At 52.6% G+C, this 19,597-nt stretch overlaps 2 protein-coding genes across 2 annotated transcripts; both read left to right on the top strand.

The window, feature by feature from the left end:
• Positions 1–10,001: 10,001 nt before the first annotated feature.
• On the top strand, positions 10,002–12,821 carry MYCGRDRAFT_91248 (uncharacterized protein; the record flags this gene model as incomplete). Its single annotated transcript, XM_003855207.1, has 3 exons — positions 10,002–10,400; positions 10,459–12,076; positions 12,742–12,821. The coding sequence occupies 3 exons, from the start codon at positions 10,002–10,004 to the stop codon at positions 12,819–12,821; spliced, it is 2,097 nt and encodes a 698-aa protein (XP_003855255.1).
• Positions 12,822–15,546: 2,725 nt separating this feature from the next.
• MYCGRDRAFT_91247 (uncharacterized protein) lies at positions 15,547–18,721 on the top strand (the record flags this gene model as incomplete). Its single annotated transcript, XM_003855208.1, has 10 exons — positions 15,547–15,577; positions 15,810–15,844; positions 15,907–16,274; positions 16,338–16,959; positions 17,020–17,158; positions 17,237–17,368; positions 17,552–17,584; positions 17,942–18,022; positions 18,120–18,221; positions 18,315–18,721. The coding sequence occupies 10 exons, from the start codon at positions 15,547–15,549 to the stop codon at positions 18,719–18,721; spliced, it is 1,950 nt and encodes a 649-aa protein (XP_003855256.1).
• Between the last annotated feature and the right edge of the window lie 876 nt (positions 18,722–19,597).

Below are 19,597 nucleotides of genomic sequence, written 5' to 3'. Positions count from 1 at the left end.
CCCTCCTGCCTTAAGTTAGTCGCTCTAATCTCGTGCTCCTATACTGCTTACGCTCTCGGACCTTGGCCTTCGGCATGCTGAACACTAGCACAGAGTCTTTAGATCCGGATAAGGACACCTGTCTCTCCTCGGCCGCGGCTATCTTAGTTTAGTCTCGAGCTATAGCGGCATTCCTAATAGCAGTCCGACATGCTTCTGCAGTCTTAGCCGCTGCGCTTTCTATCCGACCGACGTAAGCCTCCGCAGTATCGTACTAGCTAAAGACGAATGGAATGTTAAGTGTACCCACTATGCAGTCTTCTCGTAGGATAGAGTCGTTCGAAGTAGGATAGCTAACAGCATCTGGGACACCATCTCCGTCGAAGATGTCTGCAATGTTAACTTCGGCCAGGACGCGTCCAAGTAATGCTAATAGCGGATCGTTGCGCTGTCTGGTCGACGTATTAGCCGTGTTTTTAGATGCTAGCCTGTCGTAAACTCGCGATAACTTCCTTCTACTAATGCTACATCCCTTCTTATTACCGTCTAGCAGGCAGTTGGTATACGCGCCCGACCAGAGCTTAGACAAACTATCCGGCGCCGGGAATGTGTAGCAGCCTTTAACGAAGCCTTTCTAGTTATCGTATAGACCGCATTAGTCGCAGCCGCGTTAACCATCCTTCTCCTCCGGCTCGCCTATGCGCTCGGCACCTACCATAAAGCTAGCCAGGATCGCAGAAAGCGAAGTAGTGCTTGTATACAGGTAGAAATCGTTGCGGCCGCGCATACGCGTAGCGATCTTGTCCCGGGGAATAAGCTTCGCCTAGTCGGCTCGGCTGTCGAGGAGAAGCATAAGTTCGGTGTGCGGTCTACCAGAGGCGTGTAACCTAGGTATAAATCTCTTAAGTGGATCTAGTATGGCACTATCCTCCCATGTAAGGACGCTATAAAGCTTAACGATAAACGCTGTTACCTCGAGCTCTAATATCCGTATTTTTAGCTAGCTGAACTAGTTCGCCTATATCTAGATGCATGCCGCGTTGTACTAGTCTTAATTAGTGCCTAGTGGGGCTTCGCCAAAGTCGGCTAGTCGCTAGAGACCCGAGAGGTTTCTGCCGCTCGTAGGAGTGCTTATAGTAAGCTAGTATTCGAGTTCGCGTGCGTTCGCGAAGGTAGGTGATAGAAGAGATAGTTAATTAGTAGATAAAGTGGACAAGAGAGTAGATAAGGAAGTGGATAATAAAGTGGAGTCGAGATGTTGTTAGTGGATAGAAGAGTTCCGAGTGATAATGTCGATAGGGCGGTAGATATACTAGGAGGCACCTGTGTGGTTAACACAATTAATGCCCGTGAATTTCGGTGAATCAGCTAACGATAGCAGGCGCATAACAGCGCCCTACTACGCCTAGTTTGCTCCCGTGTAGCACGTGGCGACTGGCGAAGTGACTAACATCACTCTACCTCGCCTTGTTGTGAAAGCTCTAATTCGTATCCGTCTATCGGATCCTAGGATAACATAATAAGTCCAGGTGTTAGGTCGGTCGCTGCCGCTCGTTGCAAGTAAGGGTCCGTCCTTAGGTCCGGAAGCTCTATGCCAACAGACAATAAGGGCTGGTCGGCCTGTACAATCTGTTGTCCTTTAACTACTACGTTCTTATTAAAGCGTTCCAGACGGCTGACATTCTTAACTAGAGTTACTAGGTTCTTAACACCTATAGCATACAGGTCTATAGCGTAAAACTGGGCTACTACGTTAGGATCCGGATCGACTTCTTTGGTCTTTAACGTCTCGTCCTAGCATGCCGCTGCGACGGCATGCACCTCTTTAACTGATTTTGGGGACGTGTGCTTTGTGTTTGTGGACTCCCCGAAGCTAGCCTCTATAACCTCTCGCAGATAGCTAGTATGCGTTGCTAAGAGGGTTGCCTCTTCTAGTTGATTCTCGACATCGAATATCCTATTGCGGCGGCTGCTAATAAGAGTCTTTAGGTATCGATTAAGGAACTCGTTTGCCCGGTTAATCTCGAACTAACTGTCCTCGGCACCCGCTATGTTTACGAACCCGTTCGCTAGCATCGCTCTTTGCAGTACCGGATCTAACGCCTTAGAATCGGTTAGCCATTTTATCTATAGTATAATAAAAGCGTAATTCTTGTGGCTGCGTGCATAGAAGATTAGGATACAGCGGTTAACGACTCGACGCAGCAGGCCAATGTCCGCATATTTAACAGCCCGGCTAAGCATATAATACGTCTCGACGATATGTAGGAATCGGACATAGTTTCTCCGCTCTTCGTTTCTATCGATCCGGGCAGCTGCCTTTTTAGTCGCCTTTGCCTTCTTCCCCTGCTGCTTCTTCGAGGAGTACGAATTCTTTGCCTTCTAGGTGTTAGCTTTAATAGCATCGGGTTCTAGGCGACGAGCAGACGGCGAGAACACCTTCTCGTACACCTTTCCGACTAGACCTATAAAGCCGTCGGCTAACAGCGCCTGGATGTAGTTAGATATAACATGCCTCTTAGGAACTACCGGGTCGATTTGTTCGTACACGAATGCTAGCACCCTTGCATCAAAGCTGTCGAGTGTTAGTCGTTCCAGGTGGCTATGCGGCGCGTGAAATGATGGACATATCTTCCGCTCTATTATCTCCTAGTATACCAGGAGTAACGATTTAGCCCGGCAGCCCTCTCTGCTATTAAAATTGTTCTCGATTGCCTATATTAGACATATCTTAAGGTAGAAGAGCCTAGGTAATAGCAGTACCTATTGCATGCGGTCAAAATCGTCCTTATTCTCCTAGGACTCCTTCAGCTACGTCCGCATGTTGCTCACGGAGAGCTGATCGCCGTACATTAGTAGAATATACCTAGAGGGGTTATACGTACTGCCCGTAAAGTCCTCGACCAGCCGTTAAACACGCAGAACGTCGTCCTTAGCATGTTCTCCGTCCGTAGGTGGTCGATTGCGAGTGCTAGGGGGCTAGTCTCGACTAGTAGGAGGCGGATTCCGTAGCGTAGGGAGGCGGTTCTGCGAGGTAGGCGGCTAGTATTGTAAGCTAGGAGGCTGACTCTGTAAGGTAGGCGGCTAGTACTATAAGCTAGGAGGCTAACTCTGCGAGGTAGGCGGCTGATATTGCGAGCTAGGAGGGCAGCTTTGCGAGGTAGGCGGCTGGTATTGTAAGCTAGGAGGGTAGCTTTGCGAGGTAGGCGGCTGACATTATAAGCTAGGAGGGCAGCTTTGCGAGGTAGGCGGCTGATATTGCGAGGAGGGGGGCTGAATTTGTGTGCCGGGACGATGGTTATTAGCTGTAGGCGACTGATTTGGAGGAGCGGGCACTTGGGTCTGCCTAGTAGAGGGCTAGGTCTAAGTAGTAGGAGGGCGTTCGTAGCAGTCGAAATCACTAGGGCGGCAGATCCAGTCCGCGTTCTGTCCTTTAACGGCCTGTTCGTATAATTCCCTAAGCTTAAGTTGCTCCTCTAGTATATTCTCTATAACGTTATAAGTGCCTTCGGTCGTGCCCTCTTGTTCGTAGATTAGATTTATAGTAGTACTAATAGTTTTCTGCTTTACTATACGATTAAAAGCCGGGAATTGAGGGAAGCCCTTTACTTTAGTCTAGTCGATACCGTTAGGGTTAGCTTCGCTACCGGTAGCGGTATCTCTACTAATACTAGGGTCCTAGCTAACATTCTTCTTCTTCTTCGGTTTCTTTTTCAAAACAGAATCGTCAGATTCGACACCGAATGCCTGTGCAACGTCGGCTAGATACACCCTTGCTATAGCGCTTGCGATTAAGTAGAGTAAGATCGCCTTCTGCTAAGCGTCGTGCCGGTTGCCCGGGCTATCTAGGATGTCTTGCAGCTAAAGCAGCCTGTCCTCTCGGAATAGTTCTTTCTTCAGGCCTAAGCATAGCACCTCGATGCTCTTAAACCATTTTGCGGTGGTAACATGTTTTAGGACGTCCCGCCTGCCGAAGCTATGCTGGCCGACGCGGGCAAAGTAGTCTAGGTTGTCGAATATACTATAGGTAAGGTTAGACCGGCCGAATGCCTTAATGCGACCGGCAGCTAGGTCGTAGAGCATCCGGTTGCAACGGTATATACTCTTCGGGTATCTGCATATACCTAGTCCAGCTAGGACCGCAAGAACGCGACGTTTGACACCTTGACTCTGCAGGTACACTCCTAACTGCATAGCGAACTAGTTCCCGGATCGAGGATGTCTTATGCGCAGAAGTATACTGGAAATAAGACTAATGCGGCGGAGCATTGGCTTGGAGAGATCCTAAGTTGCCGGCAAGCCTAAGAGCTCCTTTACGAGAGCCTAAATAGATAGGACGTACTAACCTATAGCTGCTACCGCGTCTCTATAATCCAGTTCTTCTGCGGGCAGTTTTCTGTCCCAAGACCCGAATTCCTATATAGACTTAGTAACAGAACCTATACGTGCTAATATTGCTTACCTTCCGTCCCTTTAGATCCTCGAGCTCTTTCGCCAGACTCGCAGCACTCAGCCACTTACTATTAGACATATGTAGTGCGATGCACTCTACCACTTTATCCTCCTGCAGAATCCGTGCTAACTTTGCCGCCCTAGTAGCCGCCCGCTCGCCCTAGTTAGGTGTGTTCCATTCTTTCTTAGTCGTTACATAAAGCGTTAGGAAGTCCTCGAACGATAGGTGCTGCCTGCGAATGGTCTGTAGTATAAAGTCCACTTTCTCGCGAGCGGACTTCGAGTCGCCATGCTGGTTGTTCCCTCTCTTCCTCCTGGTCGGCTTGGGTTTCGTCTGCTAGCTGGCTTTGGTCGTAGGTAGCGGCGAGCCCTCGGGCGAATTAGATAGCGACTAGGGGGCAGGTAGACGAGGACCACGCATACGGCGAGAACTAGAAGCTAACTGTTGTTAATCTATATTGTAAGATATTAATATTAACTTGGCTTAAGATGAGGTCGACGATAGTGTTAACTAAGGTGATGTTGACTGAGAGCCTAGTAGCTAAAAATACACTCATAACTTAGCATTCTTGGCAAAACAAACTACCTAGCGCCGACTACCTCTTCTCTCTATTTAGCTCATCTACATAACTATTGATCTACCCGAGTCGATGCCGCTAATAAACCCCGTTTACGACCCGCTTCCTGCCTCGAGATGTTTCCGTAGTTATAGGCGACTAGGCTGCTTCGGAGGATGCTGGAGAAACAGGAGTAGGCGTACGAGAGCCTCGACGATTAGGATCCAATTCTGTGCCGAATCTGCGCACCGGCAAGGCTCGGGCGACAACAGGACTGGAAGCCGCGCTCTTGCCCTTCCGAGAGCCTACCGCCGTAGGGCTGGGAACTGCTGTAGGAGGTAGAGGCTAGGCGCTAGTAGACAGGCCGGGAGCAGGCAGAGGAGGAGCTTTCGCCTTCCCTCGGCGGCGCTTGGAACTAGTAACGACTAAGGAGGTAGGCGATACCGGGGAGGGTGTACGAGCAAGGACCGAACGAGCACTGCTAGTAGTAAAGGCGACAATACGAGGGTCCGGAGTACTAGCAGACCTCATTTCCTGAGAGGCTGCGAAACAATCCCGTTCTCGACTAGAAGAGGCCTCTTCTCGTCGGAGCCGCTAGCGCTAGCGCTCCTCCTGGCGCTCCCTCTCCCGACCCTCGCGCTTAGTCGCAAGCTCCTGTAGCCGCTAGGCTTTAATAGACTCTACGACCTTGCGTAGGGTCGACAACTGCGGTGCTAGCATGTCGCACAACTTAGAAGAGACTGCGAAGTCGACACCTATATAGAGTCCCTAGATCCGGCTATGGCTGAAATTGGGTAGCGCGTCCTCCACACTGTACGCTTTGGCAAGGTAGTTAACTACATACGAAGGCAGTAGAGACCCAGGAACTCCCGGAAAGACGGCGTTGCTATAGTATAACCGAGCGGCTCCGGACTCCTATTTAATTAGACTATCGCGGATCGACTTGAGGTATGGCCGGGTAATGCTTGCTGCCGTACGAGTACCCAGATCAGTCGCCTATTCGAGCATATAATCCGAAGGCAGAGCGGACGCCGGCAAGCAGATATCGCAATAGACACGTCCTGCTACCGGCCTAGGTACCTCGGAAAACAACTTAAGTACCGCAACGCGGCGACAAGACGGTAGAAAGGACGTACTGCTCGGCGGACAAGCGTTAACAAACTTCCAGACACATCTATCTATCTTGTCGCGCTTCTGCTAATTTGTTAGTTTACCCTTCTTTTTCTTCGACTAGCCAACCTAAAGAGGCTTATCGACATCTGAACTAGCGTCTAACAGGCAATCCATATTAGCGTCAGAGCTCGTAGGCGTTGCGGTATCGTCGTCTACTTGGCTCTGCTATCTCGTAGGGACCTAAGAGTCCGGCGGCCTTTGTACAACCTGATTACTAAGCATCTACGGATTATGCAGGAACGTAAACGAACTAGCTCCCTATTTTCGACTGTCTCGGACTACGCGGCTAGCACGCTAGATGATAGTACGCATAGTGCCGTTCATAGCTAGTCGGTACTACACAATACGTTTGATGTTAGGTAAGTCAACCCCTAGGCTAAGCGCCTTAGTAGCTAGAAGGATGCGGATGCGGGAGTCGGGCTTCTAGAACTCTCGGATAACATTTGCCTAAGTCCTCCTTACGGTCCTGCCGTAGTAAGTCCTTACGAGCTGGTGTACTTCGTCCGAACTTAGCTAACTAGGATACCTTACTTGGATATAGGCCCGGAGACTAGCAGCAGCGGCATAGATGCCGGCACGGCTATTAATAAAGACGACCGTCTTCTCCACGCTCTAAGGTCTGGCAACGCCGTCCGGGCCGACTAGGTCTACGAGCAGATACCGAAGCGCCCGCTAGTTCGTTAGCATCCCGTCCGGAATAGCACAACACTGCATCGATATCTCCGGCTAATCGATCGGATCGCGAATAAGCTAAGTATCCGGGTCGAACCCGGCCGCCTCCTAACATTTGAGCAGAGTGGACGCGTTAAGCGTCGCAGAGCAGCCGTAAAACTTTACCCGCTCGTGAAGTATGGTCCGGAGGTTCTTTAGCTAGGCATACTATTTCCGGAATCCTCCTCCCTTAATGCCCTACTAGTAGACGAGATAAAACTTATCGTAGACGAGTATTCCCAGCCTTTTCCGCACGTCGGTCCTTGTTATAAGCTTCCGGAACTAGGACTGCATAGCTATCTCTAGAGACAACATTAAGTAGGTGCACCTACTAGAATATAGGAGTTTCTAGTCGTCCGCCGTAGCACTAGCCTTTGTATTATATGTTAGTGCAACTAGCTTGCCTCCTATGCCTTCGATCCTTTCAAACTGTTCCCTGCTAATCTAGTTTAAGGGCAAGATTAGGATCGACATCTTGTTGCGGATAATAGGCTACACCTAGAAGACGAGGCTCTTGCCTACAGACGTAGCAGCGATCTAGACAAGATCTCGGTTGTTAAATAGCAGCTGGTAGAGTGCCCGGACCTGCGGTAGGCAAGCGTAGTAGGGAAGGAGGAGTCGCACTGCCTACTAAACCAAATGCATCTGCTAAGCGGTAGTTATAGGTAGCCCGCTATCGACGGGGACAGGCTCGTCGATCGCCTGGTTAATTGCATTGCGCACCTAAAGAAACGCCTGCCGGCGCGACAGCACAAACAGACTGCTAACTATATCTTTAGGTATCTCGAGGGTTAGCTTGCCGTTAGCGCCTACCGGACCGAGCTAGGTAGAACGTACGGCTTCCGGGTTAGTGTTTTGCCGCTATACATTATATAGCGCCTAAAGCACGACCTTCTCTATGCCTACGTTGTTAACCTCTACTAGTGTACGCAACAGAGCGGCGGTTATCTTAGCTACCTATTCGCGTCGCCTAGCGAAATAGATCCTTATATCCCCTCTACCTAGGACCTTCTATATAGACAAATCTTCCTCGGACGCCTTAACGGATGCTTACAGACCACCCTAAAGCCCTCCTGCATCGTCGAAGTTACTAGGTACGTCCGAAAGCCCGCTGTTACTACCGTCGTCGTCGCCCGGGCACCCATCGAACTAGTCGAGCAGGGCAGCTATACGCTCGATATCTGTACTAGGAGACTACTCTTACGATCGATTTTCCTCGACGACCGACGTCCCTATACTATTCTTATCTTGTCCAGTGCTGCTAGTACTAAAGCTGCTCGAGATATCGCTAGCGCAAGATTAGGGATTAGCGACCTTCAGTTGTCTACGGCGGGCCTTCGGGGGAGCTATTAGAGAATCGGGGACTGTAACTTTATAGAGGGAGCGCGTATAGTTCTAGTAGATATAGTTTTGTTAGCATTAGTCGCCAACTGCGACCTCTGATAGAGCTCGCGTCCTACTATATAAACGCGTCGTCAAGATGCGAGGTACGCGAGCTCTATTAGAGGTCGCTACTAAGGAGGTATAGACAAATAGATAGCAGGAGGTTGTTCAGCAGGTCTAGTTGTACAAAGTTATAGTGTCCGAAATTTGAATATTATACCTAGTGTCGCTGTCGTCGCTACTAGCCGTTATTAATGCTGCACTGTATGTTAGTAGTGTTTACATACTAATGCTGCGCTCTATCACGAAAAAAGCGCGTCTGGACCCTCAGACTACCTACAGTAGGGCCAGCTGCTTGCAGCTAATAGGCCCGTTAAGCGAGGTGGTCTGAGCGCCTGAGACTAGCGGGGTGGGCTATTTGAACCTCCGTAATTTACTGCACTTTCCTGAATAGGACAACTACTCGCCGTTTTTTGGCGGTTTGATTCTTTCTCCGGATTTGGTTCGCCATCTCTGGTTGCCGAGTGATATGCCCAGGTGATGAGTTCCTGCCATACGTCGCATGAGTCTCCATCCTCCGTCAACCGACAACATCCCCACCACGCATGCACCTCTGCCGATGATGTCCTACCTAAGGTATGCACCAATTCTCTAGCGTCCTGCAATTGGCTGCCGTGATCGATAATCTGCATGCACCAACACGTGTGCCGCTCGCTAGTTCCTCTCTTAGTCCCCGATCTTGGACCCGCCCCAATCGAGCGACGTGAATGGTCCGATGAGGAGAAATTGAGAAAATTGATCTGCGCAGTGGGTGGGGAGATGTATTTGAATTGAGAAGAGAGGTCTCTGCCGTGTCCTGTTCTGGATGGGGGACGTTCATAGGACGACAAGACCACAAGACCAATAGACGTGGCCATGGACGAGCTGAGACTCGAGATTCAAGAAGACAGCGCATGCAGAGCTTGATTCGCTTCATGGAACACTCGACTCCGCCTCAGAGTCGAGGCCAGCGAGGTTGGTGTCTCAGAGGTACCTCCGGGCCGTTTTCCTCACCAGCTCTCGGAGCCAAGCACCGACGGATTCAGCCCTGATCTTCGATCGAATCATGGAACCTCGTTACGACCTTGCACACGGGACGTGGCAACCCGTTTACACTTTCTGGTCGTGGAGCCGCCGCCAGCCCCCATGATCCTCCCGCCGCGCGCGCGACCTCGCGTCTTCCGAACCAGTAGGGACATCTGCCCGGTTCTCTCACATGCAATAAGTAGACGGGGTAAGGATGAGGTACTCTTGACTTCTGCTTCCTGACTCCTCCTCCTTCCCGGCCCCGGTGGATGCAGCTCTCGCATGGTGCATGCCGCACGAAGACATTGAATCTTCTCTGCCGTCCCGTTTCACGCTTGGAGACGGTGTCTGACTGGTGATTGACTGAAGAGGAAGAACGAGAGGATTTTTGGCTATATTCTGGCATCTCGCTGGCTGCCCGTGCACAACTGACTGCTCGTTCGCTCCGACTGACTCCACTCCTCTGTAACACGTCGCTCACACCTTGCGCTCGTTCATACGTGGTGCCACTGCACTGCACACTGCTGCAGCTCCCCGGACTCTCTCTTCTGCTTCTCTTCTCTCTTCTCTCCTCCCCCTCCGTTCGGCTGCAACTCTCGGACCCATCCACCACCAAGACCATTCGTTACACCCGAGGAGCGGACCCGTTTCTTTGTGATCCCACCTCCCCTCTGAAACATCATGTCGGCTGCCACCTCCCCCACAATGGACACCCACGACGACTCCTCCGGCGACTCCGCAACGACAATGACCTCCACCGCGACGTCCATCTCCATCCTGCGACCGCCATATCCCAGCAGCCAGTCCACGCCCGGATCGCATCGTGCTCACAGGGACAGCCATAGAAACTCGGGATACTTCTCATCGGGATCCGGATCTGACAGGAATAATATCGATCCGGGCGATTTCTTGCAGAAGCATCTGGGGAGGAGTGAGGAGATGTTGTATGATGACAAGTCGAAGCGGAGGTCGCAGTATTATGAGGATGAGTTTCGGTATAAAGATGGGGCGGTGGGGATTGTGAGGGAGAGAGTGCAGACCGAGTCGCCGGTGATTGCGGAGTTGAGGACGAATGTTATTGTAAGTGCCCTGAGGATGTTGTGCGTGTTGAGGTGCTGCAAGCTGACGTGAGAGATAGGTCAAAGATGAGTTCACGCTGGTCACTGATCTTTCATTCAACCTCGCCGCACGATACGCACGACCCAACTCGTCGATCATGGTTCAAGTCCAGCACAGTGCTTGTCTATCGTTCGGCGGCACATTCGATCCATGCTACATCTTGACACTCCAAGCTGTTCCCTCATCCATGGGACCAACGACGAACAAACGCAATGCAGCTTTAATCCAAGCATTCATGGCGGATACGATGAACGTCCCCGCCGAGCGAGGCATCATCAAATTCCAACCCATCGCAGAAGAAAACCTCGCCCAAGGAGGCACAACAATCATGGGCGACATCGAACGACAAGAAAAGCAACACGCCATCGAACACGGCCACTCCGTCAAAAAAGCCATCACCGCCGCATCGAGAAAAAGCCTCCCCTCCATGCGCAAGTCCGCCGCACAACGCTCCTCCATGGACGGCAAAGAAGTCGCCTCTCTCCCTCCCATCAACACGAAAGACATCTCCCGCGACTCCTTCTCCTCATCCCGCCCCAAATCCATCATCATCACCACCACCGCCATCGCTCTGAAACGCCACTCCATCGGCGAGGTCATCCCCCCATTATCCGCAACCATCCTCTCCCCCTCCGACATCTACGAACTCCCCTGCGACGAACCCGCCCGTCCCCTCCCCTCCGCCCCAGTCATCCCAACCCTCCACCGCAGCTCCTCCGTCTCCAACGGCCTCCGAATGAACCCCGTCTCGCCCCTCGACTGCGCCCCTCGTCCCCTCACAATCGGCTCCTCCCCCTTCTCCACCTCTGGTTCCACCATTGCGGAAAAACGCCGCTCCGCTTCCGAACCTCTCCTCATCAATACCAACACCGGCGGTGGTGCCGCGCCAGCTCCCCCTCCAATCCGCAAGCACACCTCCTCTCGCCCTCACTCCTTCCTCAAAACCGACCCTTCCGCTCCTCCTTCCCCGGGATTCGGCAAAAACGGCCAGCCCGTGAGTGTTATCTCCACCCGTCCGAAAACTTCGGATGGGAGTTCACCGCGGGGGCCGACGGCTTTTCACTCCGCTCCACCGGGTGTGACGGCGGCGAGGGGGAACAAGTCCTCCGATCGCGCGAGTCTACGTGCAGCGGAAAGGGAACGCTTAAGCGATAAATTCATCCGACCGAAGACGGCGCATGAGTTACGACCTTTCGGAGGAGGGAAGAGGTCGAGTTTGAAGAATGGTGGAGGGAAGGGGAGTGGAGAGACGACGTTGAAGGCGTTTGGCACGAGTGCCATTTCCGCTCCGATTGGGAATACCACGTTCCTGCAACCGCCTACTCTCGTCAGCGTCAGCGGCGGAGTCAAGTCGCACACCTCCGTCCGCGTCCCCTCCGCTGCTCTCGGCGCTTTACGACCGGGAAAACCTTCCCTCCGTTCCGCTTCCTCCGGGTCTTTTCCTCAAAATCATGGGACAACCAACAATTTCTCCTACGGCTCTGGTGATGGGGCGAATACGGCGAAGCGAAGATCTACTATGACGTCTTCCACGAGCACGGCTACGCCGGCGATTCCGGAGGATGAAGTGGTGCAAGGGGGTTGGGGGAGTGGGTATGGGAACGAGAGTGGAAAGAACGGGAAGGGTGGGGATGGTGGTGGGAAAGGAGGGGATGGGAAGGAGGGAGATGCGAAGAGTTTAAAGGGCAGTTTGGGGGGGAAGAGGAGGAGTTTGATGAAAGCTCTGATGATGGGGGGTGGGAGGAAGGTGAGGAGTGAGGGATTCTGAAAGAAAAAGTCCACGTGAATTTTGACTTTACGATGGGGTGGGTATAACACAGGACCTGTAGAGTGGAGGAGACTTGCAGCATCTTCTTCTTCTTCGACGAGAGGAGCATAAGGTACAGGACTGAGGTTTTTTTTTCCTTTGTGATAGATGATTTGATTGATGATGATACCCGATGTGGATTGATACATGTTTTTTTTTTTTTTGGTTCGAAGATGGAATTGTTATACAGTTTCCCTTGTGCTGTGCTTGTTCTGCTTTGGAAAAAGCATTTCTCCAGTGCTTTCGATGTGACCGTTCCAGACGTCCTGTTTTCTTCGCTCGTCGTGCTGTTGACTTCATCCTCTTCTCACCTGATTCCTGCCGCGGTACTGATACACAGCATCCTCACAATCCTCTTTTCTCCCTCAACCCCACAGTCCCTCACGCAAGACCTTCACTCCTTGCCCATCCTCACCCTCTCCCGTCCATCCAACTCTGGACTCCCCCTCTCCTTTCTTGACTCCTCATCCCAAGAATCCTGCCTTCCCTGTCCAGCTATGCCACCCATTTCATGCTCCTTCTCCGGCCCAAATCCTCCCGAAGACGTCCGCCGTCTAGCAGCGAAAAGCCCGTAAACCGCCATTCCAAGCAGGGACAATTGGAAGATGAAAGAGGGGATGGTGGCGTAGAATGCGAAGCGCTAGCATCACCCGTCAGCATACATCCTGCCAGACTACCACTCCTCTCAAAACTCCAACCACGAACGGCACGTTGAAGGTGTTGTATTGTCATCGAAGGGCTGGGAAAAAACGTACAGTCTGTTGACACATCGTCCCGAATTGCTCCGGAACGCTTTGATTCGGGACGTCTTTCCACATGCAGGTCCATGTTTGGAGGGTATCTCTTCCCGTATTGCTTTGCAGGACGGAGGAGTAGGAGAGGGCGAGGAGGGAGAGGACTAGTCCCAAGCCTGCGATCGCCACCTTTATAACATCTTCGAGACGCTGGGCTTGTTAGCCTACACAGTACATCAGGAAGAGGAGGGTACGTACGGAGGTGAGGTATAGTCCGCCGGCGTACAGGCCGTTGAGTAGGACGATGATGGTTGAGGTTCCGATCAGAGCGGCTAGTTGACGGGTTTCGAAGTGCGAGGACCAGATGGGGAGGAAGTAGGGAGAGGTGTGTTTGTGGATGTTGAAGAGGTGGAGGGTGTGGGCGGCGGTGGAGAGGAGGGAGAGGTTGAGAGCGAGAGAGAGGAGGGTTATGATGAGGGTTGGGAGGCGGAGAGGGGAGGAGGGCATGTTGAAGGGTTTGAGGAGTGGATGGATGTTGTGTTGGATTTGCGGGTCTGCCTTTGAACGTCGTGTTATCGTTGGTGTTTCGTAGATGGGAAAAAGAGCGTGATCAAAGCCCGATACAGAGAGAGATAGAGACGGAGCAGGCGCAATGCCGGAAAGAAATGAACTTGCAGGTCCAAGATGAAAGAAGCGCTTCAGACCTCTATATCGACCCTGTCAATCTTCGTGCAACCACGCAAAAAGGGCCAAAAATACTCCCATCACCTCCAGCGCGTAGAGACGCAGCTCGAATAAGCAGGAGGTCTGCAGTCACGCAGTCTTGCAGATGGATCTACAGCACGAGCTTGCGGTACCGGACGTTGTAGATATACTGTCGCTGGACAGGATCAAGCCCATGGCGCTAATGGCTTGTTGGTGTCTTCATGGGGCATGTCAGTGGACGGACAGCGTGTGAGTCGGCTCGTGAGGGATTTGCGGGTGGAGTGCGTGGTTGGATGGCCGAGGAAGAATTGTGAAACAGCGGCCCACTGGAGGGCAGGAATTGGTCCAGCGCTTAGGTGAGGTTGAGGATTGGGAGGAATGGGAGCTTGATTGGCTGGAGGTGGAAGAGTTGTTGAAAGTCGCTGGACGGGCGCTTGCGGTGATACTGCAGACGAAGCAGCATCAGGCAGTGGATCAAGATCAAAAGATCGCTTGAGATGTTGAAGGAAGGAAAGTGTGTGCATTGTGATGTTGAGGGAAGAAGAGGAGTTCGTGTTGTTCGTGTTTTCTGCACGGCGAGCGTGAAGTCAGCTTTACAGACGTGATTTGCGTATTCGGCTTAGCGCTCAGACGACGCCGAGCTAGCACGGTACTTTGGTGCACGACGCCTGCGCTAGCGTGGACGTTCGACGCTAGCGTGGTAAATATGGCGACGCACGCACGCTAGCGCCATGCTAGCGTCTTGCGTGCACGCTTCCACGCCAGACGCACCTTTTCGCGCATACCTTTTGGTGGACGACATGCGCACCTGCGATATCCATCGACCACGATGAGATGCTGTCTCATACAAGACACTAGAAAACATACCAAATCGCAAGACTGAAGCCGCTGCGACGTTGCGCTAGGACAGCGGCGAACGAGGCCTCCGCAAGATTCGACAGGTCTTATTACGCGACGACCTATGGCAATGAGATGATAGGACTGCCGAGTGAGCAACATCGGGGACACATAGAGCAGTCAGGCTAGTTTCGATGTGCAGGTTTGTCGAGCAGGAAGATGTTGGTCCTTCGCCGGACAAGAGCTCCGCCCCAAAGGTCACGCATGGAAATACCCTACACAATTGACAGCAATTAAACCCCATCTCCTCGGATTCAGAGTCTTTCAAATTTTGACATCGGCGTCTTTGTGAGAACTTCCGTTAGCGGCGGACATAAGCGAGCCATTCACAGTCCGTCATGGCCTGGCGTAAACATCGGGCTTCAATTGACGTCTGACATCCGCATACCTGACTTCTTTCTCTCTCTCAATAGGGAGGGCATCACTGTCCTACGATAACGCAAAGCTATGATCATCCGCCTTGCTTCTCGCTCGACTCTTTCACTTCACCATGTAAAAAGAAATCATCTCGATCGGTCGTGGCCGCCGTCCTTGCCCATCGTTGCAGCTTGCATTGGTCCTCACAGACGAGGGAAGAGGCGGATCCCTTGCCATGATGGGTTCTGTGTCATGCAGATTTGAGGAACTGTGTGGTATCACGCGAAAGAGCATGTTTTCTCGAAGAAAGAGACGAAGGCGGGACCGATATCGACCGCTTGGACACCGCGCTACGTCAGTTGACGGGTAGTCGCAGCAGACGCGCCCACACAGTCTTGCGAAGGCGAAGGGAACGCTCTACGCTGAAGCGCAACGTTGTAATGTCGTCTCGAGTACCGCGTCGAAGAGACGCTTTTGACGTTCTGGCGTGTTGCCGTGCCTCAGTCTGCCATCAAGTCTGCTGTACAGTCCCAATGATGCGCCCTTCTGGATATGAGTCCCAAGAAATCCGTTTCACTTACTGCAGCGAAGCGTCCTTGGCTAGATCATGGCACTTGGCAGTCGCGCTGATCATCCCTGTAAGTTCCTGCATACAAACGGGCGCAGCTCAGGGTAAAGTGCGCAGGCTTTGCTCCTCAAACACTTCCATTCTCTTCCTCTTCTTCACCACTTTCAATTTTACCCGACCACACAGCTTTGCCATGGAGTTCAAGAAGCACCGCGCGAAGGCTGAGAAGCGCAGACAGGCTCGCGCTGCAACCGGCGAGCTGATGGACCGCGCAACCATTCACCCTGGCCATACTTCACCAGGCAACTCGCCCTTCCTGAAGAAGCTCCCACGCGAGGTATCATTGCGCTGATCCCTCTCTCTAGCTCATGAAATCATAGCTGACCCACTGACTGACAGATCCGCGACCGCATCTACGAAGAACTGCTCGTCGTGCGCAGAGACCAGGAAGATCAGGAGAAGTACGACGAGGTTCAACAAGGTCTTCAAGGACGTGCGCCGCTATGGCAGTGCGAATTCGCCCTGGACGATCTCGACCAAGACTACATGCTCTGCCTCGATCTCACTCAGCCGAACAAGGGTGCCAAGTCAATCAGTGAGAATCTGGGGATCCTTCTGGCCAACAAGCAGATCTGGGATGAGGCAACCGACACACTCTTTGGCAAGAACATGTTTGGTGCCGTTCCTCAAGAAGAGCGTGTCGATGCATTCTGGCGTTGCAGCATCGACTGCAAAGATGTTCCCAAGGCAAGGCCTTGCCAAGTCCGGTGAGCACCGCACATCCCTTCACCTTCACCATGATGAAGTGCGAAGCTGACATGGTTTCACAGACCCGAGACGGCCATCAAGATCAAGCACCTCTTCATCATCGTCGCCTTGAAGAAGGAGACTCCCACAAGCATCCACAACGTCAGGACCAACCTCCACACCATCGTCGACACCTTTCGCGAATGCGGCAACCACTTCCTCACCCTCAAACTGCGCTACTGGGGCCAATTCGGCGGCGAAGTGGAATCCGTGCGCGATGACATCGAAGGTCCTCTCCATCCCAACATGTCTGTCCGTCCACCTGTCATGATCCACCACTGCGGCACCGGCAAACTGCACTCTTTCCGCCCGAATGAGTTCGACACGAAGCTCTTCAAGAACATCAAAATTCTGGAGCCGCTGAAAAAGCTCAAGGGAATCACTGAACAGATTGACATTCGCGGCGATCTGCCCACGACATACATCAATGAGCTTATCAAGGTTCTCGCCGTCACGAATCCCGGACCTGCGGCTAAGAGAGCACAGAAGGCCAAAGCTGCCGTCGCGAGCAAGCAGCCGAAACACACTGGTGGACTTCAAGCCTTCGCGGCGGAACAGCTGGCGAAGAATCCAGACATGGATGCGGGAATGCGGAAGCTCTACGAGGACTGCATGAAAACTTCGAGGAAGTCGCCTGCCGTCATGGTACATCTTCCTCCCACCTTGATGTACAACAGTCTGAAGTTTTAACTAACATTTCTCCAGCGCAAAATTTTCCCCGAGATGTACGACGGCTCCATGACTCCAGGCACGCCCATCACCATGCCCGACGACTTGCCTCCCGCCGCGATGCAAGCCGCGACCGCGATTGCTGCTGGCAGCGGCGTCGACGTCGTCAACGGCGGTATCGGCGTCCTCAACGGCAAGCCCATCTTCGGTCCTGTTCGCCCGCCTGCGACCGGCTGACACATCTCTTCAACAGCCTTTCTCTTGTTGCTCACGTGGGATTACATTGTGTTTCGGGTCTTGCTCGAATGGTTTCTGACCATCTTCGTCTACTTGCCGTTGCTTGTAGCGGTGCTGTTCGTACGGCAATTGAAGGTGTGGTATGAAGGTGAGGGAGCATAGCCACGCATAGCCAAGGCGATTGAGCATGGATGGGAGGGAGTGTGTGCGAGTTCACGGATTGTGCGGACATGGTGTGTTGCCTATGCAGAGGTCATGCAGGGCTGCTCTTCAAGCAGCATTGAGCAGTTCCCACAAATGAGAGTAACGAAACATTGAATGAACACTGCAGGTTTGCTCTCATCGACACCGGACAAGCCGTGGCGTTAGTTGCATGCGTTGGTACAGAGGAGGTCGGGAATGACGGTCTGGTTCTCTCGAGACTTACCTCGCACTCGACACTCTCCTTCCTCCGAGACGGCTAACATAGATATTCAGCTGCCACTCGCAACATTCATTCGTTCCAGTTCTCTCTCTGGTCGGCTCCCTGGTGATCGTCCGTCATCACCTCTTCCACGCCATTCTCAAACCACCCCTCCTCTCTCAATACTCCCTACCCTCTCTCTCAAGCCTTTCCCGAAACCCTCGGCCTTCCTCGTTTTCAGCTTCGCCGCCATGCAGCTCTGATGCGTCCAGTAGAGGGATCATTCACCCAGTTGGCATACCACTCGCGGAGAATCAGCCCTGAGGAGGAGAAACATCACCTGCCGATCGAGGAGCATGGGTTCTACGCCCGTGAAGTTCCTTTACGAGTATCCGGCTAGTAAGCTAGGGAGATCACGAGGAGTGCACGACTCTCCAAGCTGGAGAGAAGACCGTGGTCATGTTTTCCGCTGTATGCTGTGATCCCATCCCTAAAGTCCTGGACGCTGCAATGTCAGAGGACGGAAACTCGGAGTACGATCTCAACGCCTCTTCCGACGAAGATTCCGACCAGGACTTCGGCGAGGACGAGGCTGACGGTCTGTAGGTGGATCTCCCCGACGATGACTTGGATGAAGACCGGCGGGAGGAGATCGAGGCACTTGAGGAGCTCGCTGTTGACCACGACTAAGAGTTCGACGGAGACACCAGCGAAAGCGGATCCGAATCCAGTGCAGCAGACGGTAGCATCGCGGGCGAGATTCTGATCAACGACTACTGGAATCCGGATGAATACGATGCTATTGATCTGGACCAGGTCAAGAAATCAGATCCCGTCGATGCGGACGACGTCGCTCGATTTCAGGAACGTGTGAGGGACGGCGTGGACGCTGGAGAGGGAGAGTTCGTGGCGAAACCTTCGTTTGAATTCCTGGCAATAGTGATCACCATGGGCATGCGGTCTGACATGCACAGCGGAACGAGCTCTGCGCCGGAGAGAGAGAGAGGTTGCAGATCACATCGGTCCACATTCAGGAGAGGTCGGTATGGCGCGGCAGTCGGCTCGATTGTCACGCAACGGCCAGCAACCACTGTCTAGGCCACCGACGATTATAGCTAGAGAACGGAGAGCGCCCTTTCAACCGCAGCCGGTATCTCGCACGGGGCTCGCGGACAACTCCGACGATGTAGAGGCGGATAGAATTGAGCAGAAGATCGGAGCCTGGCAGGTTCAAGCGGGCAAGGGGGCATCAGGTCCGTTCTTCAAGATCGGAACCTGACCCTGTGGCGGCCTTACACGACGACGAAGACGAGGCAATGCTGGAAACAACGAAGGATTTGGCAGCTGACGGTCCGATATGCCCACATCGGCGCCGAGATGGAGAGTAAAACCCGGCAGTGGAGATTGATTGCTAAGGCCATGGTGTTCCCGGGACAAGCAAGAGCTATCTATGCGAGCATCAACATGTCTTGCCAACGTACCTGTACGGCTATTGAGCTATGTTCTGCAAGCGTACTTGCACAGCCTGTTAGCATGTCCTGCTAACGTACCTGTACGACTATTTAACATGTCCTGCTAACGTACCTGTACGGCTATCGAGCATGTTCTGCTAACGTACATATACGATTAGTGGACATGCCCTGCCAACGTATCCTCACGAGTGCATGGCATGTCCTGCCAACGTAAACGTACGAGTGCATGGCATGTCCTGCTCACTTACCTGTATGCCTATCCAAGCACGCAGACCAACGACACATCACAAGACAGGAAAAGTGAAAGAATCGTGGAGGATCAAGTGATTGTTCATCAATTCTCATTGAAGCTAAGCTACCGTTTTCGCTCGCTCAAATCCGTCATATCGTAGTCTTCATGATACCCATCATCCCGACCATGTATCCCGTCCCAAAAAGCAAAAAAGTCAACCGAAACACTATCGGGACATGCTATCAAAAACGCCTTGTCCTGTGACTCCAA

Source organism: Zymoseptoria tritici, chromosome 2 (genome assembly GCF_000219625.1).
Source record: "Zymoseptoria tritici IPO323 chromosome 2, whole genome shotgun sequence".
Lineage (NCBI taxonomy): Eukaryota > Fungi > Ascomycota > Dothideomycetes > Mycosphaerellales > Mycosphaerellaceae > Zymoseptoria > Zymoseptoria tritici.
The sequence above is the reverse complement of the archived record's forward strand: the minus strand, read 5'-3'. Positions and strand labels throughout refer to the sequence as shown.